This window comes from Eretmochelys imbricata, chromosome 23 (genome assembly GCF_965152235.1).
Source record: "Eretmochelys imbricata isolate rEreImb1 chromosome 23, rEreImb1.hap1, whole genome shotgun sequence".
NCBI classification, from domain to species: domain Eukaryota; kingdom Metazoa; phylum Chordata; order Testudines; family Cheloniidae; genus Eretmochelys; species Eretmochelys imbricata.
In genome coordinates, this window is record NC_135594.1 from 13257013 (window position 1) to 13285011 (window position 27999).

Genomic DNA, 27999 nt, shown 5'->3' on the forward strand with positions numbered 1-27999 from the left:
CATTCTTGTATCTGAAACTAGGAATATGAAATATAACTCCGAGGTCCTCTTGTAATTATGCAAAGTGTGGGCCATTAATGGTGGTATGGAATCTTGATAGCTCCCATTCACCAGGACAATTGGTTGTAAACGGCTCTGTTTACTTGTAAGACTTCCTGTATACTGTGTGCCAGCAAGCGGGTAATGAAGTCTCACAGGATATGTGATCATGTCACCTGAACGGAAATCCATCTTCAACCGGATGCTTTTCCATTTTGAAGGAGACAAAGGATTCCTGCCTTCTGCCAAAGCTATTAAAGGAACAGAACAAAGTGGGTCTCAGTCATGTTGAATCCCCTGCTTTTCACCTAAGATATCTGCTGGAATTAACAAGGACTGTACCAGGGAAAGGATTGGGCCCAGACTAGGAAGGAGTCAAGTCTGGGAAAGAAGCTTATTGGAACATTTCTGAGGGTGAGATTTACCTGTATTCAGTTTCTTAAATGTATTAGGCTTTGACTTGCGTGTTTTCTTTTATTTTGCTTGGTAACTTACTTTGTTCTGTCTGTTATTACTTGAAACCACTTAAATCCAACTTTTTATACTTAATAAAATCACTTTTGTGTATTAATTGACCCAGAGTAAGTGATTACTACCTGGGGGAGGAAAGAGCTGTGCATATCTATGAGTGTTATAGATGGTGGGCAATTTATGAGTTTACCCTGTATAAGCTTTATACAGAGTAAAACAGGTTCATTTGGGTTTTGGATCCCATTGGGAGCTAGATGTCTGGGAGACAGGAATACTTGCTGAGTGCGGGTTTTCAATTAAAGCCTGCAGCTTTGGGGGTGTGGTTCAGACCCTGGGTCTATGTTTGTAGCAGCCTAGCGGGTCTGGCTCAAACCAGACAGGGCACTGAAGTCCTAGGCTAGCAGGGAAAAGAGACTCAGAGTTAGTTAAAGCACATCAGCAGACAGGCTCCCCCAAGAAGGTCAGAGTTGGAGGAGCGGGGGGTAGGATTGCTGGGCATGTGAGGAGCGAGGGGGGAGCAGCACCCCCCAGTACTCCCTGGGCTGCCACTTCTTCCCCCAGAAGCCTCCCCTCTCACTGCCACCCCTCCACATCCCTCCGCAGCTCCAGCCCCCTCAACCTCAGTGTCTCCCCTTTTCATTTTAGTCCCCCTGTGTCATGGAGTGTGGGGGAGTCCAGGCCCTGCACACCTCTTCCTGGGATTCACTGAGACTCTCAGCCGGCCAGTAAAACAGAAGGCTTATTGGACAACAGGAACACAGTCCAAAACAGAGCTTGTGGGTACAACCAGGACCCCTCAGTCAAGTCCTTCTGGGGAGCAGGGAGTGTGCTTGTGTGTGTGTGTATGTGAGTGTGAGTGTAATATATATCATATGCGTATGATACAGTGTTAATTGATATATGTATTACCAATAAATGTGGCATTTTGTCTTATTCCCCCTGAACAGATCCTGTGCAGTTCTTTAAGTACAACACTCCCCGGGGTGGGGGAGAGGTAGGCGGGGAGCAGTCCCAGGCTGGGGGAGTCAGGGGAGCAGGGCACACCCCTCCTGGCTGGTGGGTTGCTCTGGGTAGCCCAGTTCCAGGGGGCCGGGATACAGGAGCTCGGTGCAGCCTGTGGGATCCCAGCGGGGGGAAGCTGTGAGACCCCAGGGAGTGGGCCGGGTTCGGTGTCTCACCCTCTGTCTCCTTCGGAGTGCAAAGATGTACCCCAAAGCCGCCATCTCCCTGAGCCCCAGCAGGGTGACTACCCTGGGGCAGGATGTCACCGTTCGGGGTCGGGCTGGTCGCCGGGACGCCAGCTTCTCTCTGTTTAAGGTCAGGGATTGGACCCCGCTGGGACATGCGGAGCCTGCTGGGGCTGGGGGGCAATTGCTCATCCGCAGCGTGAGATGGGGAGACGGAGGGAGCTACACCTGCTATTATCACTATGCAACAGATCCCTTCCCCTGGTCAGAGCCCAGCGACCCCGAGGAACTGGTGGTAGCAGGTGAGGGGTCTGGCTTGGTGTCCAGAGCCCCACACTTAGCCACAGCCTCAGGGGGACTCTGCACTCATGGGACGCTCAGCGCCAGGCTCTGCCCTGGGCCCAGCAGAGGAGACGCCTGGCCAGGGAGTTGGGACAGAGTCACTGCGGGGGTTCCCCAGCCGGGGAGGAGCAGCAGCCGCTGGAGGTTCGGGGATAAGGGAAGGGGATCCCTGCCCCCGGGGGAGCTGCAGAGCAGGGGCCTTTCCCAGGGGGATGCTCCCCGAGGCTGCCCCCGTTAAGGGGACGCAGAGAGGAGTCAGGGCCCAGGGGCTGCCCAGCCGGCTCCATCCCAGCCACATAAGTCCCCACACACACACCCAGGAAGGACCCTGATGGTTGATGCTGAGTCACCGGAGGGGAGGGGGAGGGGATCGCTGACGGACGCTGGTTCTATTCCCACAGGGGGACCCGACCCAGCCTGGAACGGCGCCGGCTCCCACCAACCAGGGCAGCCCAGGCCTGGTACCGGGGCCTGGGGGAATCTACTAAGTCACAGCTTATGGGGCAGTTCCCCAGGCACTGGTTGCCCAGGGAGAGGGATGGAGGCTGTTCTCAGGGGCAGTGACTCCCCCTGAAACTCACCAAGGGATTTGGGAGGGGAGAGAAGCCTCCTGCTTCAGACACGAACCTGCTGCTAACGAGGTGGCCCCATTTTTGGTTTTTGTCCCTTCAGTTTCCCCCCTCACAGCCCCTCTGCCCCACATTCCCTGCCCTATAATGGCCCCAACCCCACAGTCACCTCTCTCCCTGCCCCTGCCAAGGGGGGCAACAAGCTGGGATATGGGGGTGGGGGTCAGGCGGGGGGGTCAGGTGGCGGGGGGAATGACCCTGCTTCACAATGAATCTGCTGCTCGTCTCCCTCCTGCTCCAGGGGCCAGGGGCGAAGCGTCCCAGGGGGCTGGTGAGCAGGGGGGCCGGGGCCCTGGGACGAGGGAGCTGATTGAAGGAGACTCATTGGGACCCTTCGGCCGGGCAGCTGATGCACCTTTAATGCCGTCCCGGCCAAGCCCAGCGCTGTGTGCGAGCCCCGGAGGGGCGACACCGCGATGGTGACACCAGGAGTCCTGGCCCCAGCTCCACCCCCCGGCTCTAACCACTAGTCCCCACTCCCCTGCCAGAGCCGAGAACTGAGTCAAACCTTCCTGACCCCCAGCTTTCTGCTGCCACTAGCCAATGGCGTATAAACAAAGCCTGTGTCACGTCCCACTCTAGGGGCCTGGCCACATAACCACTGACAGTGTCTCCTCCAGCTCGGGGGACAGGGTCTCTGCAGGGGCATTAGAAGGACTCTGGGTCTCTCCCAGTTGGTGACCCGTTGGGGGCCTGGGATAGAATTTTTTTTTCTCTGATTTTCTTTTGAACCTGGTTGAATAATGAACTTGGAGACGCCAGTCCACATCTGGGCTTTCCCAGGAATGTGGCGTGCCTGGTAAGGAACTCAGTCATGCGTGGACATGTGACTTGCCCAGGTGACTCCAAAACTCCATTTTCTAGCTGGACTTTGCATAGGAGAGAGGAGGGGGTCTCCACCCACAAGAGAAAGTCTATTTAAGCTCATGGGAGACCCCTCCATTTTGTCTTCAGCTGGCTAAAGAGAGAGCCTCTCCACTCCCAAAGATACCTGAAAGAAACTGGAACAAAGGACAGTAACTACAGGGGATGTGAGTGATAGCTGGACCCAGACTAGAAGGGGATTTGTCAGTAAAAAGAAGCTTACTGGAACTGGTGAGGTTTTTATCTGTATTCAGTTTGGATAGACATAGACATGCGTGTTTTATTTTATTTTGCTTGGTAATTCATTTGTTCTGTCTGTTACTACCTGGAACCACTTAAATCCTACTTTCTGTATTTAATAAAATCACCTTTTACTTATTAATTAACCCAGAGAATGTATTAATACCTGGGGGGAGGGGGGCAAACAGCTGTGCATATCTCTCGATCAGTGTTATAGAGGGCGAACAATTTATCAGTTTACCGTGTATAAGCTTTATACAGAGTAAAACAAATATATTTGGGGTTTAGACCCGATTGGGAGTTGGGCATCTGAGTGTTAAAGACAGGAACACTTCTGTAAGCTGCTCTCAGTTAAGCTTGTAGCTTGTGGGACGTGGTTCAGACCTGGGTCTGTGTTTCTGGCCGGCAAGCGCGTCTGGCGCAGCCAGGCAGGATTCTGGAGTGCCAAGCTGGCAAGGAGGGCAGGGGCAGAAGTAGTCTTGGCACATCAGTTGGGAGCCCCAAGGGGGTTTCTGTGATCCAACCCGTAACAACTATTTCACGACCAGGGTGGTGAGGCACTGGAATGGGCTACCTAGGGAGGTGGTGGAATCTCCATCCTTAGAGGTTTTTAAGGCCCGGCTTGACAATTGGATGGGATGATTTAGTTGGCATTGGTCCTGCTTTGATCAGGGGGTTGGACAGGATGACCTCCTGAGGTCTCTTCCAACTCTAATCTTCGATGATTCCCCGCCTGGCCCTGGCATGGGCAGATCCAGGGGCCCCCTGGCAGAGATTCTCTCCCAGATTCCAGAGTCCCCCTGACCCAGAAACCTGGCCCTGTGACCTGGGCTCCCAGTCCCACACACATGGAGCCATGGCTGCCTAGTTCTTGGGGTCCTCATACGCCGTGTGTGGCCCCTGCCTTATTCACTGCATCCCCCCCGTCCCCCTGAGCACAGGGCGACTCAGAGGCTGCTCTCTGGAGCCTGGCACTATAGGAAGGAAGTCAGCCCACCGGGAGGCATCAAGGTGTCTTTATCCCCATTCTACAGGGGGAACCTGAGTCCCAGTCAGATTCACTTTCCTTTGTGAGCTCCCAGGGGCAGGGACAGTTTCTTCACTCTGTGTTTATGCAGCGCTGGGCACAAAGGGGTCCTGACCATGGCAGGGGCCCTACATGCTCCCCCAACACAAGGGATCCAGTGCTATTGAGGCCAGTGTTTGCAGAGGTCTCCACTAACTGTGGGCATCTCGGTTTGTGGGCGGTTGGTCTGAGATCCCCCAAGATTGAGGCCCCCCGACAAAGAAGGACACTTTTGAAAACCGCGGTGTGCTCCCATCACACAGAGTCTGTGGCCGCGCCAGGAGAACAGAGGGGAGGGGATCACAGGATTAAATAGCGACTCACCGTTCCTACGCACAAGAGGCAGCATTAAAGTCACCTCCCTGCGCCAAGTCCCTAGGGGCTGCTGTTCCCCCCTGGCTGGGGACCCCCCAGTGACTCCGTCCCCGCTCCCCGGCTGGGCGTCCCCTCTGCGGGGTCAGGGCTCAGGGCAGAGCCTGGCTCTAAGCGTCCCAATAGCACCGAGCCCCTGTGAGGGTCGGGCTGGGGGTGGGACTGGGAACGGGGATGCCGAGCAGGGCCCCTCACCTCTCACCGCCAGATCCACAGGGTCGCTGGGGGACGACATGGCGAACGGCTCCAATCTGTTCTGATAGGAGCAGCTGTAGCTCCCCCGGTCCTCCCAGCGCACGTTGCTGATGGGAAACACAGCCTCCAACCCCTTCGAAGCCACAGTTTGGAAATGGCGTCCCTCTTTATTCAGCACGAACCGCACGCCCCGGTGCTGCCCCCGACACCAGACGGCCACGGCTCCCCCCAGGGAGACCCCCCAGCTGGGGCTCAGGGAGATGCTGGGTTTGGGGTAGCTGGGCTCTGCAGGGGGAAGCAGACAGGCCGTGAGACGCAGGCCCCGTCACCCAGTCCTGGAGCCTGTCCTCACCACGCAGGATCCGTGGGGGGTCAGACCCGGCAGCCCTGGGGACGGGATCCTGGATGCCTTTCCACAGGTGCCCAGAGTTTCCCCTGAGCCCTGGGCTAACAGCATGAGACACGGAGCAACCCCAGCCCCTGGGGGCCCAAAGCTCTGCTCCCAAGTGGGTGACAGGCCAGTCCAGTCTCTAGGGGTCCATTCACGCCCTGGCTTCTGTGCTGGGAGGGGGCTGGGAGCCAGGACTCCTGGGTTCCGTCCCTGGCTCTGGGACGGGAGTGGGGTTTAGTGGGGAGAGCAGGGAGGATGGGGGCCAGGACTCCTGGGTTCTGTGCACATGTAAAGGGACTATTGTCCCCTTACTGACATTCACTCAGGGTGTTTTGTTTGCTAGCTCCCAGCACCAAGGGGAAGGGTCGATGGGAATCCAGGACCCTGAGACCGACAGTCCCAGGAACAATGGGGAGAGGCCAACGCTCCAGGTGAGCCTGATTGCCAGGGCCAGCGGGCTAGTCAGGAATCCTGGGGGTCCCGTCCTCTGGGTGAGCTGGAATCGCCTGGGGCAGACAGAGGGGGGCCGAGCTAAGGAGAAAGCAGGGGCCCGAGCTGAGCTGGGAGCACCCAGAGCCGGGCCAGCCAGAGGGGCCAGAACAGCAGCCCGGGGAGGAGGTCCGTGCTGGGAGCAGAGTCAACGCAGCAGCCCACAGAGCAGCCCTGTCCTGGGAGCGGAGCTGAAGCCACCGGAGCCCCAGAGACGCTGGCTGTGACGTCCCCGGGCCACAGAGCGGGGTGACGGGTTTTCCTTTCACCTTCCCATTTTTTTCCTTATTTTTAAAAATTGATTGTTGTGTAATAAATTGTCTGTAATGATCAGGGGGTCAGGGAAGCGTCCAGCGCAGAGAGAGCACCCGGGAGAGGGGACACCCTCGCCCCCTCCAGAAGTGACCACAACAAGGTTGGGGGTCGAGTCCCCCGGGAATCTGGGGCCCAGCCTTGCCGGGGTTACGAGGACTCTGCCACACGGGAGGGAGGAAGGGGAGCCCTCGAGGTCAGGCAGGCCGCTGGGTAAAGGGAGTGGGAGCGAGGACTCAGATCCTTTCACCAGCCAATCCCAATGGGACGGGTATAAGCCAGGAAAGTTCCCCACAATAGCGGGACCGTTCCCCCGCTTACACGCAGCACCACCCCTGACTTGTAGGGGACTGTGCAAGTCTCTCCTATCCACTGAGGTTTATAACCTTCAGCTCCGCCCGTCACCCCCTAACTGATGTGTTACCTGGGAAAGGCCCCCCTGCTCTGCAGCTCCCGCTGGGGGCAGGGATCCCCCCTCCCTCAGCCCTGAATGTCCAGTGGCTGCTTCTCCCCCCGGCTGGGGAACCCCCTAATGACTCTGTCCCCTCTGCTGGGCTCAGGGCAGAGCCTGGCTCTGAGCGTCCCATCAGCGCAGAGACCCACCTTTCCCCAGGCCTTGGGATCGCGGGGTGGACGGCTGTGAGTGCAGGGGAGGGAGGTGTTGGGGCGGGGGCTGATCTGGGGGGGGTTCAGCCGTGAACGTTTCGGTAACCCCGAGGGGATCTAAGGCCCACGGATGGGCGCTGTTAGCGTTTGTATGAGCTGAAATAAATCCACATTCCCCCCGCCCCTGCAATCTTCCCAGCCTTGGGGGGCAGGACACTGAACCAGTGGATGATACTGTGACGAAGTGGGACTGTTCTTGATGTTTCCTCCGAGTGGTGTGGGGGTGCCTCGGTTTCCCCTGGGCAGTTCTTGGGTGTCTAGGTGGTGGGGTAAGGGTGTATGGTTTGAGGTGGGTGGGGGTTGTGGTTTCTGGTCCCCGTGAGCAGGGGAGGGAGGGGTAAATGTAGATCCTGAGTTGATAAAGGAGAGGTGGATAAATCCGGGAAAGGGGAAGTCTGCCCAGAGCCGGCGCTCACTTCCTGTTTCTGCTACTGCCAGTGAAATTCTGTATAAACCTGATGCCCAGCACCTACCCCGGCTCTGGGAGGGGAATGGGGTCTTGTGATTGGGCGGTGGGGGTGGCTGGGAGCCAGGACTCCTGGGTTCTTTCCTGGCTCTGGTTGGGGGGTGGGGTCTAGTGCTAAGAGAAAAGGACACAGATTTGAGCCAGCCCCCTAGAGCTGAAAGGCCCGTGTCCTTTCCCGATCCCATACCCGGGGCAGTGGGTCTGCGCATCTCAGGGCCCAGGGCAAAGCTCACCTCAGGATGCTGCAAAAAGGACACGGAGGGTGGGGGGAGCCAACTAGCCCCCCAGAAAGGGGAGAGGGCAAGATTATGGGGACAGAGCTCAAGAGAAACTCCCCCCACACCCGCAGCAGATGCCCAAGCTCTGGCTCCCCAGCTTGTTTAGCCTTCACCCCCCACCCCCAACATTCACGCATTGGGACCCTCAACCCCCTGGCATATATCCCCGCCCCCATACATGTCCCACCATCTCATGTCCCTGTCCCCCTCTTTCTGCCCCCTGCCCTATGTCCCTGTGATGAAATGGGACTGTTCTTAATGTTTCCTCTGAATACTGTAGGGGTGCCTCAGTTTCCCCTATGCATTTCTCAAGGCTCCAGGTGGTGGGATAAGGGAGTGTAATTATTGCAGAGCAAAGGGCCAGTGTACATAAATGACCAACACTCTGTCTCCTGGCAACTTATGGCCTGGGCCCTTCCCCCATGCAAGGAGAGAGCTAAAGGGTTGGAGAACAAAGGAATCAGGTGACCTCCTGGCCCAGAAAAGGGACAAAGCCCAGAGGAGGAGGGGCTGGAGGGAGTTTCAGTTTGGGGCTGGCTGGGGACATTGAGTGAAGTGCAGACGAGTTTGTCTGGCTCACTGCCCCCCAAAATGGAGCCGGCCGAGGGGTCCTGTTCTCTACATCTACAAGCTCTGTGTTAGACCATGTTCCTGTCGTCTAATAAACCTCTGTTTTACTGGCTGGCTGAGAGTCACGTCTGACTGCGAAGTTGTGGGGCAGGACCCTCTGGCTTCCTCAAGACCCCCCCTGGGCAGACTCGCTGTGGAAAGCGCACGGAGGGGCAGAGGATGCTGAATGCTCCGAGGTCAGACCCAGGAAGGTGGAAGCTGTGTGAGCTGTTTGCCCTGCAGACAGCCTGCTCCCAGAAAGGAGACTTCCCCAGAGTCCTGACTGGCTTCGTAGGGAGCAGTTCCAGAGCATCGCCCAGGGATTCCGTGACACCTGGTGGCAGAGGTGGGATCTACTGCACCCCGCGGCTGGCGCTTCCTGCAGTAAGTGATGGGGGAACAATAAAATGAAGGGGGATTGATGAGGACCAGGCGTGCGGAAGGCTCAGAGAGGAGTGGTTTTGGGGGGCGGTTAACCCTGGGACTTTATGACCAGCGAGAAGGACTGTGCAGTAATGGGGTCCCCCGGGGGACTGCGGTGAGCAGTCTGAGGGGCGGAGGAATCTTCAGCTTGGCCCTGGGAGAGAGAAGGACTTTTGCAGTAACAAGGTTCCCTTGGGGATTGCAGCGAGCGGTCCCAGGGCGTAGGAGTCTGCAGCTCGACCCTGAGGACCTCGAGGTGGTGACCTCGAGAAGGGCTGGCTCATGAGGGGTTCTCCCTGGAAACCGTGGGGAGCTGAGAGCACACAGGCCTGTGAGTCCACAACAACTTGGGAAGAGCGGAGTGATGGCCTGTCACTGTCTCCTTAAGGAGGACATTGTAACCCTGTGCAAAAAGAGAGGGTTGAGTATTGGAAAGTTCACCAAAGCACAGTTAATCGTGCAGCTGGAGGAGGATGACCGCTCTAAGGAGCAGATTCCTGACCCCAAATGGGGCTATAGCAGGATCTGGGAGCAGCTGGAGTGGTAGCCAGGTTTCATGGAGTGTGGGGGAGTCCAGGCCCTGCACCCCTCTTCCAGGGATTCACTGAGACTCTCAGCTAGCCAGTAAAACAGAAGGTTTATTGGACAACAGGAACACAGTCCAAAACAGGGCTTGTGGGTACACCCAGGACCCCTCAGTCAAGTCCTTCTGGGGGAGCAGGGAGCTTAGACCCCAGCCCTGGGGTTCCCTGCGTTCCTCCACCCAGCCCCAAACTGAACCTATACCCCTCAAGCAGGCTCTCTCCTGCAGCCTGTCTCCACATTCCTGGGCAGAGGTGTTACCTCCCCCGCCCGCTCCTGGCTCAGGTGACAGGCTCTCAGGTCTCCCATCCCCAGGGCACATTCCCAGGTCATCTCTCCCCCCTTCGAGACTGAACTGAGTGGGGTCACTCTGACCAGTGACCTGGGGAAGTTCGGGGCCCCCTCTCCGGGACAGCGCATCCGCTATCATGTTGGCACTTCCCTTCACGTGGACCACGTCCACGTCATAATCCTGCAGGAGCAGGCTCCACCTCAGGAGCTTGGCGTTGGCTCCTTTCATCTGGTGCAGCCAGGTCGGGGGAGAGTGGTCGGTGTAGACGGTGAAGTGTCGCCCGAAGAGATAGGGCTCTAGTTTCTTGAGGGGCCACACCATGGCCAGGCACTCCTTCTCGACGGCTGCGTAGTGTTGCTCCCGGGGTAGCAATCTCTTGCTCAGGTATACGATGGGGTGTCTCTCCCCCTTTTCATCCTCCTGCATTTAAACCGCCCCCAGTCCTGTGTCTGAGGTGTCAGTGAAAACCACAAAGGGCTTGTCAAAGTCTGGGTTTGCCAGAACTGGGCCACTGATCAGAGCCTCCTTCAGCGGCCGGAAAGCCTCCTGGCACTGCTCGGTCCAGACGACCTTGTCTGGCTTCCCCTTCTTGCATAGCGCAGTGATGGGGGTGGCTATGGCGCTAAAGTGGGGCACAAATCTTCGGTAGTATCCTGCCATCCCAATAAAGGCTTGGACCTGCTTTTTGGTGTGGGGAGCGGGCCAGTCTCTGATCACCTCCACCTTGGCTGGTTCCGGCTTTAGGCAGCTGCTCCCCACCCGATGGCCCAGGTAAGATACTTCAGCCATCCCCACCTTGCACTTCTCTGCTTTTACAGTCAGCCCAGCCCCCTGGAGTCGGTCCAGCACTTCTCTAACCTGGGACACGTGGTCCTTCCAGGTCTGGCTAAAGACACAGATGTCATCAATATACGCCACGGCAAAACTCTCCATCCCCCTCAGTAGCTGGTCCACTAGGTGCTGGAAGGTGGCTGGCGCTCCCTTGAGGCCAAAAGGCAGGGTCAGGAACTCATAGAGCCCCAGAGGGGTGATAAAGGCCGATTTCAGCCTGGCATCTGCATCCAGCGGCACTTGCCAGTAGCCCTTTTTAAGGTCCGTGGTGGTGAGGTACCGAGCTCCTCCCAGCTTGTCTAGGAGCTCGTCCGGCCTGGGCATGGGGTAGGCATCAGACACAGTGATGGCATTGAGCTTCCGATAGTCCACCCAGAACCGGACCGACCCGTCCTTTTTGGGGACCAGCACCACCGGCGATGCCCAAGGGCTGGCAGATGGCTGGATAACCTCCAAAGCCAGCAAGACCCAGACCTCTCTTTCCAGGTCCTGAGCAGTTTTCCCTGTGACTCGGAAGGGGGAGCATCTTATCGGTGGGTGCGACCCTGTCTGCACCCGGTGGACAGTCAGATTAGTGCGTCCAGGCTGCTTGGAAAACAGCTGTCGTTACGGATGCAGCACCCCCCTGACCTCAGCTTGAGGGGCAGGGGTTAGCTGATCCGAGAGGGGAATTGTTTCCAGGGGGGAACCAGCTCTGGTCCCAGGGAATAGATCTACTTAAGGGTCATCTCCCTGCTCCTCCCAATGTCCACACACGGTCAACACCACATTCCCCCTGGCATAATATGGCTTCATCATATTCACATGGTACACCCGGCGGTGGTGCGCCCGGTTCGACAGCTCCACCACATAGTTTACCTCGTTTAGCTGCTTGATGACCTTGAAAGGGCCCTCCCAGGCGGCCTGTAGTTTGTTCTTTCTCACGGGGATGAGAACCGTCACCTGATCCCCGGTGGCGTAGGCACGGGCCCGCGCCGTGCGGTCATACCAGACCTTCTGCTTCCTCTGGGCTCTGGCCAGATTCTCCCTGGCCAGGCCCATGAGTTCAGCCAGTCTCTCTCGGAAGATCAGGCCATACTCCACCACTGACTCTCCATCGGGAGTGGCCTTCCCCTCCCACTCGTCTCTCATCAGGTCCAGGGGACCCCTCACCCTCCTTCCATATAACAGTTCGAAAGGCGAAAATCCGGTAGACTCCTGGGGTAGCTCCCTGTACACGAACAGCAGGTTAGGTAAGTACTTGTCCCAATCCTGCGGGTGCTGGTTCATAAAGGTTTTCAGCATCATCTTTAGTGTCCCATTGAACCTCTCCACCAGCCCATTGGACTGGGGGTGATAAGCTGAGGCGCAGTTGTGCCGGACCCCACATTTCTCCCACAAGCACCGGAGCAGGGCCGACATGAAATTGGATCCTTGGTCTGTCAAGACTTCCTTGGGGAACCCCACTCGGCTGAAAATGGTCAGGAGTGCATCGGCCACGGTGTCTGCTTCAGTGGAAGCTAAGGGCACTGCCTCGGGGTAGCGGGTGGCAAAATCTACCACCACCAGAATGTATTTCTTCCCCGACCGGGTTGTCTTGCTGAGAGGCCCCACGATGTCCATGGCCACCTTCTGGAAAGGCTCCTTGTGACGATGTGACGCAGCAGGGAGGGGCAAGTGTTGACCTGGGAATGTGCCCTGGGGATGGGAGACCTGAGAGCTTTTGACACAGTCTCCCACAGTATTCCCTGTCCCACAGTATTCCCAGGGTTAACTGGGTAGGGACTCAGGTGGATGAGGGGCAGACGACCCAGGCAAGGGGGGCTACCAGCTTACCACCTGCTCCCGAGGGAAGAGTACCCCAGGCCAGCCCCGCCAGAGGGCTGGAGGCTCTGAGCTCAGGGTTCTCGGTTTACAGGGTGGGCGCGGGGCTGTCCCTCCGGAGAGAGTGCCTTGTTCCCCTGGAGGTGGATGGGAGGACGGTCAATGGATACTGGGATATGGGCGCGGAGGTGACGCTGGCCCGGCCCGAGGTGGTGGCCCCAGATCTTCATAAATGATCTTCATAAATGATCTGGAGGATGGTGTGGATTGCACCCTCAGCAAGTTCGCGGATGACACTAAACTGGGAAGAGTGGTAGATATGCTGGAGGGTAGGGATAGGATACAGAGCGACCTAGACAAATTAGAGGATTGGGCCAAAAGAAATCTGATGAGGTTCAACAAGGACAAGTGCAGAATCCTGCATTTAGGAGGGAAGAATCCCATGCACCGCTACAGACTAGGGGCCGAATGGCTCGGCAGCAGTTCTGCAGAAAAGGACCTAGGGGTTACAGTGGACAAGAAGCTGGATATGAGTCAATAGTGTGCCCTTGTTGCCAAGAAGGCCAATGGCATTTTGGGATGTATATGTAGGGGCATTGCCAGCAGATCGAGGGACGTGATCGTTCCCCTCTACTCGATATTGGTGAGGCCTCGTCTGGAGTACTGTGTCCAGTTTTGAGCCCCACACTACAAGAAGGATGTGGCAAAATTGGAAAGCGTCCAGCGGAGGGCAACAAAAATGATTAGGGGACTGGAACACATGACTTATGAGGAGAGGCTGAGGGAACTGGGATTGTTTAGTCTGCGGAAGAGAAGAATGAGGGGGGATTTTGATAGCTGCTTTCAACTACCTGAAAGGGGGTTCCAAAGAGGATGGCTCTAGACTGTTCTCAGTGGTAGCAGATGACAGAACAAGGAGTAATCGTCTCAAGTTGCAGTGGGGGAAATTTAGTTTGGATATTAGGAAAAGCTTTTTCACGAGGAGGGTGGTGAAACACTGGAATGCGTTACCTATGGAGGTGGTGGAATCTCCTTCCCTAGAAGTTTTTAAGGTCAGGCTTGACAAAGCCCTGGCTGGGATGATTTAGTCGGGGATCGGTCCTGCTTTGAGCAGGGGGTTGGACTAGATGACCTCCTGAGGTCCCTTCCAACCCTGATATTCTATGATTCTATCATATACTGGATAGGCTTTCAGAGTGTGTATTAATGTTTCAATTTCAATTCAAATTTCCAACCAGTGAAAATTGGCAACACTGCACATAACTAGTTCACAACTGGGGAGGTGTTGGGGAAATTCACAGGGGGTGTAGGGAAATCCCTGCTGCATGCCTTGCTGAGTCATAAGGTGTATCCCTTGCCTTCTCTCAGTGGGTCAGTTGGATAGCTGATGGCCCTTGATGGGCCGTCAAGCAGGCTAGGCAGTGCTGATGCCAGGCTGTCTGGGGGGGTCATCCAGATACACAACACAAGTTTGGAACTACAGACATACTATAATATAGCTTACAATACAAAGGTGATACAAACACAGAAATGAGATTATCATACCTGGCAAATTATAACATTTTTGCAGATACCTTACAAGGCATATCATAACTCATTGCAATTTTACAATATTGGTATTCATAATATCCTCACACGTCCCCCAAACTCCATACAGCATCACAGGGAGAGCACCGCCTCTGTCTGTGGGGAGCCCGGGGCACTGTGGGGCCAAGCACTTGATAACTAACCCTTTCCCGGCTGGATTTCCCACTCTGCCTGCTCCCTTTCCTTAGGGCCAGTACCCAGCATTTCACAGCCACGGTCACCCCACCCATCTGCCACCTGCCCCTTCGCAGCCAGCTCCTGCCAGGGGGTCCCCATCAACTCTAAACCAGCCACCCCTCGGTTACAGCCTCCCCGTCGGGGATCCAGGTCGCTCCCCGCCCATCCAGGGCCGCACTGGGCAGGGTGCATTTGGCCCTAAACCCCCACAGTAGTGCCTATCAGGGCTCATCGCCCAGCCCTGAGCCGGGCCCCCCTAGACCTCCCTAGACCTCCCCGGCCCCGTATTTCTATTGTACAAACCCCCAGAGCTTCCTTCTCCCCTGACCCACAAATCTCCCCACCTCAGGGGAGGCTGTGATACCGGAGCCTCCCAATGTCCCCCCGTGGTGGGTTCAGCTGACGAAGGTGAGTGAGAAGTTCAAGCAGCTTCACGAGAACCTGGACGAATGACCGTTGGGGGGAAAGTTGGCGAGACAGAAAGACGGGATTAGTCCAACCCGAGTGGCCGCCAGACAGAACCCACGGGCCGGGCTGGGGCCCGCCTGGGACACGGGAGAAGTGGGGGAGCAGAAATCCGTGACCAAAATTGGGATGTGTCACGGACTCACAGGACGTGCCCACTCTTGGCCCCATACACTCCCTGGGGGGAACCCCCTTCAGTGCCTTCTCAGGGGTCCACTCTCTCTCGGGGGTTAGGCCCCTCCACCTCCTGGAACTGCACCTCTCTGAGCCTTAGCACGCCTGTCTCTGCTGTGGGTCCCTGCAGGGAGTTCCCTCGCTCTGACCCCCGGGGCCCCCATGCCCAGAGGGAATAGTGCACCCCTGTTCTCTAGCCTGGAGCGACTCTCAGCCAGCGTAAAACAGGAGGGTTTATTGAGCAACTGAACCCAGCACAGGAAACTCTCCAGGCCCCAGGCCTGGCACCCCTGCACACAGCACATCTAAGCTAATGCTTTATCACGGGGTGGGGGTCCTGAATTTCCCCAGGTGACTGGCTAAGTGACCCCGCTCAGTTCAGACTTGAAGGGGGAAGAGATGTAACGAAGTGAGGGGTTTTTTTTGGTTTTTTCAATGGCTGCATGCGGAGGGGTTGGGATTCAGTTTCCCTGGGCGTTATTGGTTTCACAAGGTGATGGGAGAGGGAGTTGGTTGGTACAGGGGACCCGCGAGGGAACTTGGGACCCCGGCCAATGGCCTGGAGATCAGAGACCCCAGCGACTGGTGACCGGGAGGCCCAGCTCAGGAGTCACAGCCAGTCCGGCCCGTGGGAGGACAATGGGCTGTGAAGAGAGGACCCCGGTGACCGGACCAACCGGTTCCAGCCAGAGGGAGCAGAGGACAGAAGAGGGGAGAGGGGGCCCGGGAGACCCTGTTCCCCTGGAGAGAAGACAATGGACAGATCGGGGGCTTGGGGCCGGTGATATCAGATGCCCAGCTGGGAAGCAGGGGGGCTCGGGACTGGAGAGAGGACCAGGTGTGACCTTGCCTAGCAGCCTGGACCCCGGACAACGGCCTGGAGATGGGGAACCCCAGTGACTAGTGACCGGGAGTAGCCAGTTCTGGCCAGTGGGAGGACAAAGGGCCAAGGAAGGAGGACCCCGGGGGCCTGACCAGCCGGTTCCAGCCAGTGAGGAACAAAGGACAGAAGAGAGGAGGCCCAGGTGGCCTGTTTAGCTGGCTCAGAAGACAAAGGGCGGAGGAGGGGCTGTAGGGGAAGGTGATATGTGGGGGTCGGCTGGCCCCAGAGCAGGGACTGACTGGTTCAGGGGGGTGGGGAATGGGGCACGAAGCCTTTCCCCTCAAGGGGGCGCAGGCTCCCATCCAGCCCCAGGGCAGGGCCTGGCTGGCTCAGGGGGGCGGGAAATGGGGCACAGGGCCTCTCCTCTCTAGGGCTGAGTTTTCTTGGAGTCCAGGGGGCAGAACAGGGGGGCTGGGAGTCAAGACTCATGGGGTCTATCCCTGGCTCTGGGAGGGGAGTGGGGTCTACTGGTTAGAGTGGGGAGGGGTGGAAGTCAGGCCTCCTGGGTTCTATCCTTGGCCCTGGAAGGAGAATGGGGTCCAGTGGGTGCTGAGCCCCCTGTGTTCCCCATGCCCCCTGAGCGTGGGTAATGGCATCTGACCTGGTGGGCAGGGCTGGAAATCCCCCCAGCCCCGGGCCGAGCGGTTAGACCAGGCCGTACTTGAGCAGGGAGCCTGGGTCCAGAAGCGGCAGCTGCAATGCTTGGGCGAAGCTTCTGCTACAAAGGGGTCCCTTCCCCGTGGACAAGGGCTGTGGGGTGAGCGGGGAATGAGGGGTCCAGGGTGTGGGAGGGGGCTCTGGGCTGGAGCAAGGGGTTGGTGTGTGGGAGGGGGTCAGGGCTCTGGGCTGGGAGTGCAGGCTCTGGGGTGGGGCTGGGGATGAGGGGTTTAGGGTGCAGGAAGCAGGTCTGGCTTACCTTGTGTGGCTCCCGGTCAGCGGTGCAGCAGGGGCGCTGAGGCAGGCTTCCTACCTCTCCTGGCACCGCAGACCATGCAGCCCCCCCGGAAGCGGCCAGCTGCAGGTCCGGCTCCTATGCGGAGGCAAACAAGCAGCTCCACGCAGCTCTCGCCCGCAGGCACAGCCCCCCCACAAGGGAACAACTTTTCTCAATCTTTTTTATGGCAGCCTTTCAAGTATTTGAAGACCACGATCATAACCCCACTTAATCTCCTCTTTTCCAAACTAAACATGCCCGGTTCTTCCAGCCTTTGCTCACGTGGCTGCATTCCCGCCCTTTGATCATCGTTGTTGCTCATCTCTGGATCCTTTTTCCAGTTTCTCCACATCCTTTCTGCACAGCGGTGACCGGAGCTGGACGCAGCACTCCCGGCCTGCCCAGCGCCGAGCAGAGCGGGACTCTCACCGCCCGGGACTCACACGCTGCCCCTCTCTTAATGCAGCCTACTATCAGTCCAAGATGGAGTCCAGTACCAGGTGATATTATCACATGACCCTGCCGTGTCAAAGCAGCCATGAGTCAAAGGTTGTTTGGAGCATCCCAGGAAACGTCTGAGGAAGGTGGGAGATTAGCATCTTCAAAATCCTGTTGTTCCCCCTAATGGTTCATTGACCAACCAGCCAGACTCATGGCGTTTTGTGTGTGGGCGTTCCTCAGGTGTAAACATTTTTGTAATTGGTACATTAAAGTTAGGAATATTGACTGATACAGAAATGATCCATGCATACAAACAGGATAATCATGTTCAGTAAATCATAACCTTTCCAATGATATCTTACATGACCCATCTTGCGTAAAATACAACTTAGTGATGCCATATTCATATCAAAAGCATATCCCGATGGAGAATATGAAGTGCCACAACTGGGTCAGTGGGGATCCTACCCAAACACACCAGCCTGTGCTCCGGCGACAAAACCGGACGAAAATCTGGTATCCCTGGACTGCTTCCTACCACAGTCTGGGGGGCAGGGGTGTTCCACAGTCCAGGGGTCCTTTGTCTCCGTGGGGTACACTGCGGACGACAGTCCTGGCACCACGTCTCCAGGACTGGTTTCCCCCAGAGGCAGGGCACTCCACAGCACAGAGTCATCTCTGCATTCAGCAGCAGGCTGGAGACATCTGCCTCCTTCCCCTGCAGGGCCCTCCCTTTATACTTCCTGCTCCGCCCCGGTACTTCCAGGAAGGGGGCGGAGCACATTTGGCTCCACCCACCAGGGGGGAACATAGTGGTCCCTCGCTCTCAAGTCCAGAGGGAGGCCGCTCTGCTCACTACACCCCGATTATGTGTGGAGCCTTCATATCCTCCGTTTCTCAGTGTATTATGTGATGGTACGGCCAATGGATGTGCTATTTCCTATACAATCAACGGATGCTCCTTAGACTGGAGTTGCAGGATTAGCGCAGTATAGGATAGATAAGTAGGCGTGAGGAGTGTGTATTAGGTATTAGTAAAGCACGGTTAATAGCAAGGCCTACAGGCTGAGACCTGTTCGATTTTAGCTTCGCCAGACTAGGCCAGAGGCTTAAGATGATTGCGTGACCTAGCAATAACCGCTAAGACCAAAGGTTACTGCATAAGATGTGCCAACAGGTGAGGTTATGGGAAAATGGATTGCAATAGACACAACGTATTGTCCAAAACCAACTGCCGCCTGATTGTAACATCTTTAAATGTCTGTCCTGACCGCAGGTTACCTGCCATGCGTAGCTGCACATGAGACAAAAAGGAACTACAAACAACCTATGAAAAACGGGGCAGACCAATAATCATGGGACGTGGAAGTGCAGCTCAGGGAAAGCGGGTTGACACCTTGTGACGAAGCAGGGGATTTTCTTCGTGTTGTGCATGAGTACTGTGCGTGCCTCAGTTTCCCCTGTGCGCTGCCGTGTGTGTCACGAGGTGGTGGGAGTGAGGGTTTGCCGGCGCAGAGGGCCAGGTGTGATCTCACCTAGCAGCCTGGACCCCAGACAACGGCCTGGACATGATAGATCTCAGCAACTGGTGACCCAGAGGCCCAGCCTGTGTTGGGAGCCGGGCAGTTCTGGCCAGTGGGAGGATAAAGGACGGAAGAGAGAGGGCCCCGGTGATCTGTTTGTGCGGAAGGAAGACGCAGGGCGGAGGAGGGGCTGTGGGGAAGGTGATATAGGGGGATCAGCTGGAAGGAAGTTGCTTCTGGACTGGGGACAAAGAGGGGTCTGGCTGCACCTGGACTGGGACAGACACACCTGGACTGGGACAGACCAGCTGGAAGGTGCTGAGACTGGCCAGGCCCGAGGCCCCTGAGTACTGCCTAGGCTGGGTTCGGCCATACAATAAACCCTCCTGTTTTACGCTGGCTGAGAGTCCCTGCAGACTGGAGATCGGGGGGCATCGCTCCATCTGGTGGGGGTGGCCCCAGGTAGCCAGAGCAAGGGGACCCCCCAAGGGGGCTCACGAAGGGAGCCAGGCGGGCTGGAGGCTCTGAGAGGTGCAGTTCCAGGAGACGGTGGAACCCAGGGCTTAGCCCCCAACAGAGAGTGAACCCCGAGAAGGGCTGTCAGACGGAGGGGAGTTCCTCCTGGGGATCCTACAGAGCCGAGAGAGCTTGCAGGGGCCCCTGAGAACTGCCTAGGCTGGGTTTGACCGTACAATAAACCCTCCTGTTTTACGCCGGCTGAGAGTCCCTGCAGGCTGGAGATCGGGGGGCATCGCTCCATCTGGTGGGGGTGGCCCCCCAAGGGGGCTCACGAAGGGAGGCAGGCGGGCTGGAGGCTCTGAGAGGTGCAGTTCCAGGAGACGGTGGAACCCAGGGCTTAGCCCCCAAGAGACAGTGGACCCCGAGAAGGGCTGTCAGACGGAGGGGAGTTCCTCCCAGGATCCTACAGAGCCAAGAGAGCTTGCAGGGGCCTGTGAGTCCGTGACACACCTTCATGCATAAATGGTGAGGTGGCAAAATTTGCAGATGATACAAAACTACTCAAGTTAGTTAAGTCGCAGGCAGACTGCCAAGAGCTACAAAGGGATCTCCCGAAAGTGGGTGACTGGGCAACAAACTGGCAGATGAAATTCAGTGTTGATCAATGCAAAGTGATGCACGTTGGAAAGCATCATCCCAGCTCTACATATACCATGATGGGGCCTCAATTAGCTGTTACCAGGCAGGAGAGAGATCTGGGAGTCAGTGTGGAGAGTTCTCTGAAAACTTCCACTCAGTGTGCAGCGACAGTCAAAAAAGCCAGCAGAAGGTTGGGCATCATTAAGAAAGGGAGAGATAACAAGACATAAAATATCATGTTGCCTCTATATAAATCTGTGACGCAGCAGGGAGGGGGAGTGGTGACCTGGGACCCACACTCTGTGACAAAATCCATGGTACGTGCACACCTTGAATACTGCGTGCAGATGTGGTCGCCCCATCTCAAAAAAATTAGACTGGAATTGGAAAAGGTTCAGAAAAGGGAAACAAAAATGATGAGGGGTCTGGAACGGCTTCTGTATGAGGAGAGACTAAAACTTTTCAGCTTGGAAAAGAGACAACTCAGGGGGGATATGATGGAGGTCTGTAAAACCATGACTGGTGTGGAGAAAGTAAATCAGGAAGTGTTGGTTACTCCTTTTCATAATGCAAGAGCTAGGGGTCACCCAATGAAATGAATAGTCAGCAGGTTGAAAACAAACAAGAGGAAGTATTTCTTCACGCAACGCACACCCAGCCTGTGGAACTCCTTGCCACAGGATGTTGTGAAAGCCAAGATTATAACAGGGTTCGAAAAAGAACTAGATAAGTTCATGAGGATAGGTCCATGAATGGCTATTAGCCAGGATGGGCAGGGATGGTGTCCCGAGCCTCTGTTTGCTGGGAGGAGGACAGAGGATGTATCACATGATGGTTCCGTGTTCTGTTCATTCCCAATGGGGCACCTGGCACTGGCCACTGTCGCAGACAGGATACTGGGCTAGATGGCTCTTTGGTCTCACCCAGTGTGGCCGTTCTTATGTGTTAGGTGTAGTCAGAGCTACAATATCAAAGAGGGAAGACCCAAGGGAAACTCCAGCAGGAACCATCCCGCTAGCGACGCTTGTCTACTGAGAGGCCCATCGGAGCTGAGAACACTGGGGAGGATGTGAAGATGGCCACGGCTGTAATTGTTGCACAGGGTTTTGTAGGATTTCTCTCTGCAGGACTTTACTTATCACTGGGGCCGGCGCTGACGGCCAGGGGAGAGCCCCCTAGTGACCTCTGCCCCCACTCCCTGCAGCACAGCGCCCCCAAGCAGTGCACTGGTGTATCAGGGCCAGCAGTGACCGCCAGGGGAGAACGCCCCTCTACTGAGCCCCTTCCCCTGCAGCATAGCACCCCCTAGTGCAGCAGTGGAGTATTGGGGCCTAATGGGTTAGAATAGGTGGGCTGGGATCCAGGACTCCTGGGTTCTGTCCCTGACTCCGGGAGGGGAGTGGGGTTTAGTGGTTAGAGCAGGGGGGCTGGGAGCCAGGACTCCTGGGTTCTATCCCTGGCTCTGGGAGGGGACTGGGGTCTTGTGACTAGAGCGAGTGGGAGGCTGGGAGCCAGGACTCCTGGGTTCTATTTTGAAGGCTGGGCATTGCTCCCCCCTTTTCCTCTCAGCAGCTAGTTCCCAGACTCCCAGGGCACCTTTGGACCCGGGCACTTGCCAATCCTGGCTGGGATCAGGGAGGGGCAGCAAGGGTGGGTGTGACCCAGCAATCTGGGCACAAGAAGTGCATGGGTGGGGGTGGCAGGGAGCTGGACAGGGATCTATTGGGGGCAGGGAGGGTGTATGGGGGGGCGCACCGTGCCAGAACTGGACAGGAAAGAAAAGGCAGGGAGGCTCTGGCTGCCCCAGGGGCAACGCCATGCCCAGCCACCTGGGCTCGTTTCCTACCTTTGTCTACCCTTGCCCCAGTAAAGACTGTGGTACGGATGGACCAATCTAGGTGCCAAGGGGGTACCTTGGGTTACCCGAGGATGGGGAATAAACTGGAGGGGATGGTCCTGCCCCCCGCTCCATAAGGGACAATAGACTGTTGAGGTGCCGTGCAGTAGGGACCAGGGCGGGGGGCGCACTGGGGGCCCTACATCTAGGCAGGCTAGCAGAGAGGTAACATGACTTGCCCAAAACACTGGCGGAGAATAGAACCCAGGAGTCCTGGCTCCCGGCCCCACCACCACCACCTCCAAAACCACTGGACCCCACTCCCCTCCCAGAGCTGGGGATATAATCCAGGCTTCCTGACTCCAGCCCACTCTGCCCTAACCACTAGCCCCCACTCCCTTCCCAGAGCCGGGGACAAAGTCCTGGCTCCCAGCCCCCCCTCCTCTGACCACTAGCCCCCACTCCCCTCCCAGAGCTGGGGACGGAGTCCTGGCTCCCAGCCCCCCTCCTCTGACCACTAGCCCCCACTCCCCTCCCAGAGCCGGGGAGAGAACCCAGGAGTCCTCTCTCCCCTCCCCGACTGCGCAGTTTTGTGACAGCGTCCAAAGGGTTAACAGGAGCCCAGCCTCAGCCGGGAGGGGGCGGGGCGAGGAACCTTGGCTACAAAGGTCCCCAGGGGCGAGTTCAGCTGCGCCCTGTCCGCTCCTCTCCCGGAGGGCTTCCAGCCGGAGGCTATGGTAGGTGAGACCGGGCGGGAGCCAGGACGCCTGGGTTCTCTTCCTGGCTCTGGCAGGGGAGTGGGGGCTAGTGGTTAGAGCAGGGAGGAGGGCCCTGGGACTCCTGGGTTCTCTTCCCTGCTATGGGAGGGGAGTAGGGGCTACTAGTGGTTAGAGCAGGGGGCTGGGAGCCAGGGCACCTGGGTTCTCTTCCCAGCTCTGGGAGGGGAGAGCAGGGAGCCAGCAGGACTCCTGGGTCCTCTCACTGGCTTTAGGAGGTGAGTGGGGGCTAGTGGTTAGAGCTGGGAGCCAGGATGCCTGGGTCCTGTTCCCCTGCTCTGGGAGGGGAGTGGAGCCTAGTGTCTCTGGGGAGGGGGGCTGCTCCCGCCCTGAGTTGCCCACTATTGACAAGAGCCTTAGTCCTGCCTGGTATCAGAGTAGCAGCCGTGTTAGTCTGTATTCGCAAAAAGAAAAGGAGGACTTGTGGCACCTTAGAGACTAAATTAACCAATTTAGTCTCTAAGGTGCCACAAGTCCTCCTTTTCTTGTAGTCCTGACCTGCAGTCCCACTGTGGGCAGGGAATTTCTCTCCCACTCGGTGCAGGGGCCCATCTCCCCTGGCATCCTGGCTGTGCCCAGGCCCACCCCTCTGCTATGAGAGAGTCCCCCGGGTGGCCAATGAAGGGTAAAGTCCTCTCATCTGGTGCCCTTTGAGCCCCCCAACAGCTGTTTCTCCTTCCAGCTGTTGCCGGGGGGCGGCTGGATCCCGGCTCTCAGCTGACCCTCAAAGGGGCTGTGCTGGGGCTGCTGTTGAGCCACCCGGGGGGCATCCCCCTGCGGGATTTGGGGAGGCTCTTCCACCAGCACCATGGCCGGCGCCTGGATCTGCCCCGGCACGGCTACCGCTCGCTGCGCCATCTGCTGGGTGACCTGAAGGAGCTGGTGGTCCTGGACGAGGAGGGCAAGGAACCGTGGGTCAGGTGCCCACACGCAGCCTGCGACCTGCTGCCGGAGGCCAAGACCCCCAAGAGACGCTGCCATCACCCCGGATCCACAAGGAGGCGCCACCCGAACGGCAGCACCCAGGGGCTCCTAAAGCAGGTGTGGTCATGGGTTGTGGGCGGGCTGCCCCCTACTGGGGGGAGTGGGAACTGCATGTGGTGACTGTGTGTCACCTTGCCCTTCCCTTTGTTGGGGGTAGCATTACAGGTGCTGTCTACACTACTAGGTGCATCAGTGACTTTCAGGGTAGATCTGTGTCAGGACTCTTGGGTCCTCTCCCTGGCTCAGGGAGGGGAGTGGGGGTCTAGTGATCAGAACAAGGCTCTGGTCCCAGTTCCGCCATCTACCTTGGGCAAATTCTCTCCCTCTCCCCCTCAAAAATGGCAGAATAACTTTTGCCTACAGATTGCAAAGCTTAACCGCAGCTCTGGCTTGGATGCCCTCTGGCTGGAGGGCACATTCCAGCCCTGAGAATGCCGCTGTCTCTGGGGTGGAGCATGTCAACTTGCTGTAACAAGGCAAACCCTGTGGTCCTGCTTCTGCTTTGATTTCACCTGCTCCAATGACGGGGCGTCTGGGGGTACCCTGAATGACCGACGGGCATCGTTTAAACAGGCCTGGTACAGAGCTGGCTGCAAAGGGGATGCAGGAAACCCCCCGCCCCCACTGGGAATCTCTGCCTTGAATGCAGGCGCCAGGTCCCAGGGAGCGACACTGTGCCTGGGGAATCAAGGCTGGTGGGAAATTGAACGCTGCCCCCACCCAAGTTGGGAGTGAACTTGGACCCCTCTCCCACCCCCGCCCCCCCGATTCTTTGCACAAGTCTCCAGTGATGAAGCTGAAAGACCCAGGCCTGTGCTATGGGGCCCAAGCGCCCCTAGAGGGAGCCTCGGCTTGGTGCAAAATCTGTCCTGGCTTACAACAGCTCCATTGCAAAGGGGTCCGGCTCAGTGCGACTGGCGCTCCCTAGAGGGGCTCGTGCATCTTAACTGGGATGGTAGCATGTCACTGGGCATCTCTCTCCCCTCCCTCCAGCTCCCAGGCCTTGGAACTCCTGCCACCACCTGGCTGCACCCCCGACCATCCGCCGGCCGGATCTGCCCCCGGCCACCAGGCCAGCACCTGGCTGCGCCGAGGTGTCTCGCTGAGCCACTTCCCCAGCTCCCGCCTTCCTGTGGCTGCCCCCTGGCAGCCGCCCCTGCTAATCTTCACCAACCAGTCATGGGGTCTGGCAGCGTACCAGAAGACAGCCCTGAATAGCCCCGCGCAGGCCCCCAGCCGGCTGCCCTGCCCCACCCACCCGCGCAGCCAGCCCCCAGCTGGACCCTCTCATGGCCGAGCGGGCTGAGCTGGAGCAGAATGTGGCACGAGTCCTGCGGGGCCACCCTGGGGATGTTTCTCTCTTCCGCTTCCACCAGGCCTACGGTGCCGCCTACAGCCACCCCTTCCCCCTGGACAGCACGGCCTCGGCGAAGGAGCAGCTGGCGGCCATGCCGGGGGTTGTCAGGATGGAGGGCTGGGGGGTGCAGACGATGCTCTTCCCGGTCTGCCCCCAGGAGCTCCACAGCGAGGAGATTGGTACGTGCTGGGAATCGGGCGGGGTGGGGGGAGAAGGACCATCCCAGGGATTGAACCTGGGGAGCGAGGGCCTCTGCAGCTTGAGCTATGAGTCCGGGGAGGAGTCCTCGCCTGTGGGTCAGGCTGGGCTTGAGCGGGATGGAGCTGAGCAGGGCCGGGGGCCTGGGCTGCTGTAGCCAGACAGCCAGCCCCCCCGCTCTCAGACCAGCATTGCTGGAAACACAGGAGGAAGCCGGAACAGGGCACTTAACATATATTCCAGCACAGCCTTTGAAGCTGTGAAAGCACAGGTGTGCTGCTACAATGTGCCTCTGGGAGCAGATACAACGATTAAGCTCACAGCAGGCAGAGGCCCTGTGACAGACATGGCTCTTCTTAGCCCCTACTAACTAGCGTGATGCACACACACCAACATCCTAGTTGGGAAAATATTTACCCTGATAAAAGAAACGTCCAGTAATCAACACTTATTGTTTCTCTCCCTTGCAAGTGTAAACTACTCTTGCGAAAGCTGGCGTCACCCAGACAGACCAGCCTCAATTTGGCATAAGAAAGGAGAAAGAGAATAAAGGAGTACAGAGGTATAAGTAGGGGACCTACAGCACCATGATTTTTGAGTGCTTTTCACTATCTATCTGCTGGTCAGATAAGTGACAGCCTCCCAAGGCTTCTGCAGCTAAGAGGGTCCCTACGCCTTGTCCCTTATTCGTCTTTCCGCGGAATTGAGTGACCGATCCTGGCTTGGCACCGCTGGAATCGAGAGATGCAAGGAGGGTAAGAAGCACCCACACCTGATCTCCTATCTTTAGTGTACACATATTTTGAAATAGAGCTCTATACTTTGTTTTCTTTCTTTGGGATTGTGGCTTCAGTTTTGTAACTTGTTTGTGCGTGTAACATCTCTACATTTAAATAAGTAGGCACTAGATTAGAATCTAGCTTAATAAATTTTGGTAACCATTTGTGCATAAGCCTGACTTGTTTTCTCTGGTTTACTGTAAAGCAGCCAACACAATTAAAGAACCTCAGCCGTTTTGGCTCTAAAGCCTGGCCGTTAGGTGAGAGTACTAAGAGCCTAGTGTTGAGTTGTGCCGCCTCCACGGGGCAAACTCTTGGGGCACCTGTCAGTCAATCCTGGCTGCCCGCTGCGAAGGAGCTGTGAGCTCTAGCAGTTAAAGTCACGGGTGTGGAGAGGCTCTTAGTGCTGCCATTGGGGCACCTGTCAGTCAGTATTGACTGCCCGCTGCGAAGGAGCTCTGAGCTCTAGCAGTTAAAATCACGGGTGGTTAGGACCTTGGGGCATCCGTCAGCCTAGCCCAGGCTGCCCGCCACGAAGGGACAGTGCGTCCTAGCGGTTAAAGTCACGGATGGTATAAACGGGCATAGCTGGCACCTCACCAAACATCCTTGGCCGTCGGCTAACAGCTGCGAGGAGCGGGGGGGCTCAGCAGGGGGGGCTAGGCTGACAGGAGTTGGGCGGGGGGCTCAGCAGGGGGTGCTGTGTGGCAGGGAGGAGGGCAGGGGGCGCTGTGTGGCAGGGAGTGGGGTGGGAGGGTCAGCAGAGGGTGCAGGGTTGGAAGGGACCTCAGGAGGTCATCTAGTCCAATGCCCTGCTCAAAGCAGGACCGATGCCCAACTAAATCATCCCAGCCAGGGCTTTGTCAAGCCTGACCTTAAAAACTTCTAGGGAAGGAGATTTTTATCAATCAATATTCATGGTGGAATAGGAGTTTCTATTTTCCTTATTCTGCATCTATCTGTGGGCTTGGGCTTCTCATTTCCCCAAGATAATAAAAAAAGCACCCACCTGAGTGCTAAGATACGGGTTGATGACTCCAGACCTTGTAGTACACACCTAGAGTGCAACATTGCACAGGGCTGTGTCACACTTCCATTCAAAGTTACCTTATTTGTAGCCGAAGTAATTTGAGACCATCTATTTGTATAATTTGAAAATATAGTTTTCCTTCTTTTATTCTAAAATTTTATTTTAAAATTTGTCTTACGTCAACTTAAAATATCTGAAATAACTGGCTGACTATGCCTTTTTTATTGCTTAGCAAATTCTGGAGTTCTGTACAGCATCACAGACCCTTCTGCAGCTTTGCCCCAAATCAAGGTGTGAACCCCGGCATCCTGCCCAACGGACGACCTTCCCCAGAGGAGGTGCAACCCAGCGCCAGGCGAGGGGTCCCTGTATAACCAGCACCCCACCCCAGATGGTGCTGCGTCCCTGCGTTGGACGAGGGGTCCCTGTATAACCAGCCCACACACCCCACCCCATCTCGCCCAGGTGTTACACACATTCACAGCAGGGGCGCAGTGGGGCTGGTTTGTGGTTCTGTGTTTATTACAAAGCTGGAGATTAACAGGATGCAAAATAACATAGACAGCCTCAGCACATCCTCTCCCCCTCCCGGTGCTAAGCCCCCCACACTGGCCCTACATGTGGGTCTGGACGGGGCAGGGGACCAGCAGCTCGATGGGACGGGGCAGCAGTGGGGGGAGGGCAGCATCTCCCCTAAATCATCTTAGAAGCAGAGTTCTCTGGGACTGGCGCTGCAGGAGGGTGAGTCTGTCCCCCCCTGGGGCCAGGTGCCCCATGGCTGCAGGGGGCTCTCACTGTGGGGCATGTTGATCGCGGCATACACGCTGGGCTGGGCAGACTCAGGGGCAGCTTTCCCCCTGTGAAAGTAGAATGAATTATATTGAAATTATAATTCATTAAAGAAATGCTACTTGAAGGGTTTGTTGAAATATAGTTGTCAGGAAGAGAAACATTAAGGAGTCTGAGACAATGGGTCCTCAAACTAATTAACTTAGAGCTCCTACTGAGCTAGGAGATTGGTAAACGTTAGTATGCAAATAAGAGATGTATGTATATTTGTCAGTTTCTGCTTCCTTTTGTCCCTTATGTTAAATTGGCTTTGGCTTAGCTGTATGAATAAGTTAGCCCCTCTCTGAGGCTCAAGGTCACACCTGGGTGCATTAGCAAAGCGCTTTGCTAATAAACAGAGTGGTCTGACAAACTATGTGA

General features: G+C 56.9%; 2 protein-coding genes across 2 annotated transcripts in view; both read left to right on the forward strand.

Annotated features, from left to right (window-relative positions):
- The window catches only part of LOC144279333 (alpha-1B-glycoprotein-like), a 118968-nt gene that overhangs the window by 58085 nt on the left and 32884 nt on the right, over positions 1-27999 (forward strand). The gene's annotated exons all lie outside the window — the stretch shown is intronic.
- Positions 1714-27991, forward strand: LOC144279236 (uncharacterized). Its single transcript, XM_077840725.1, has 5 exons — positions 1714-1999; positions 22266-22403; positions 23125-23483; positions 24803-25736; positions 27023-27991. The coding sequence occupies exons 1-4, from the start codon at positions 1714-1716 to the stop codon at positions 25136-25138; spliced, it is 1119 nt and encodes a 372-aa protein (XP_077696851.1). The 3' UTR covers positions 25139-25736; positions 27023-27991.

Excerpts from the sequence above, each read along its gene's own strand:
- LOC144279236 (XM_077840725.1), top strand. The coding sequence starts at position 1,714 with ATGTACCCCAAAGCCGCCATCTCCCTGAGCCCCAGCAGGGTGACTACC. Across the intron at positions 22,404-23,124 it reads GCTTCCAGCCGGAGGCTATG|CTGTTGCCGGGGGGCGGCTG; the intron begins GTAGGTGAGACC and ends TTCTCCTTCCAG. Across the intron at positions 23,484-24,802 it reads CCCAGGGGCTCCTAAAGCAG|GCCTACGGTGCCGCCTACAG; the intron begins GTGTGGTCATGG and ends CGCTTCCACCAG.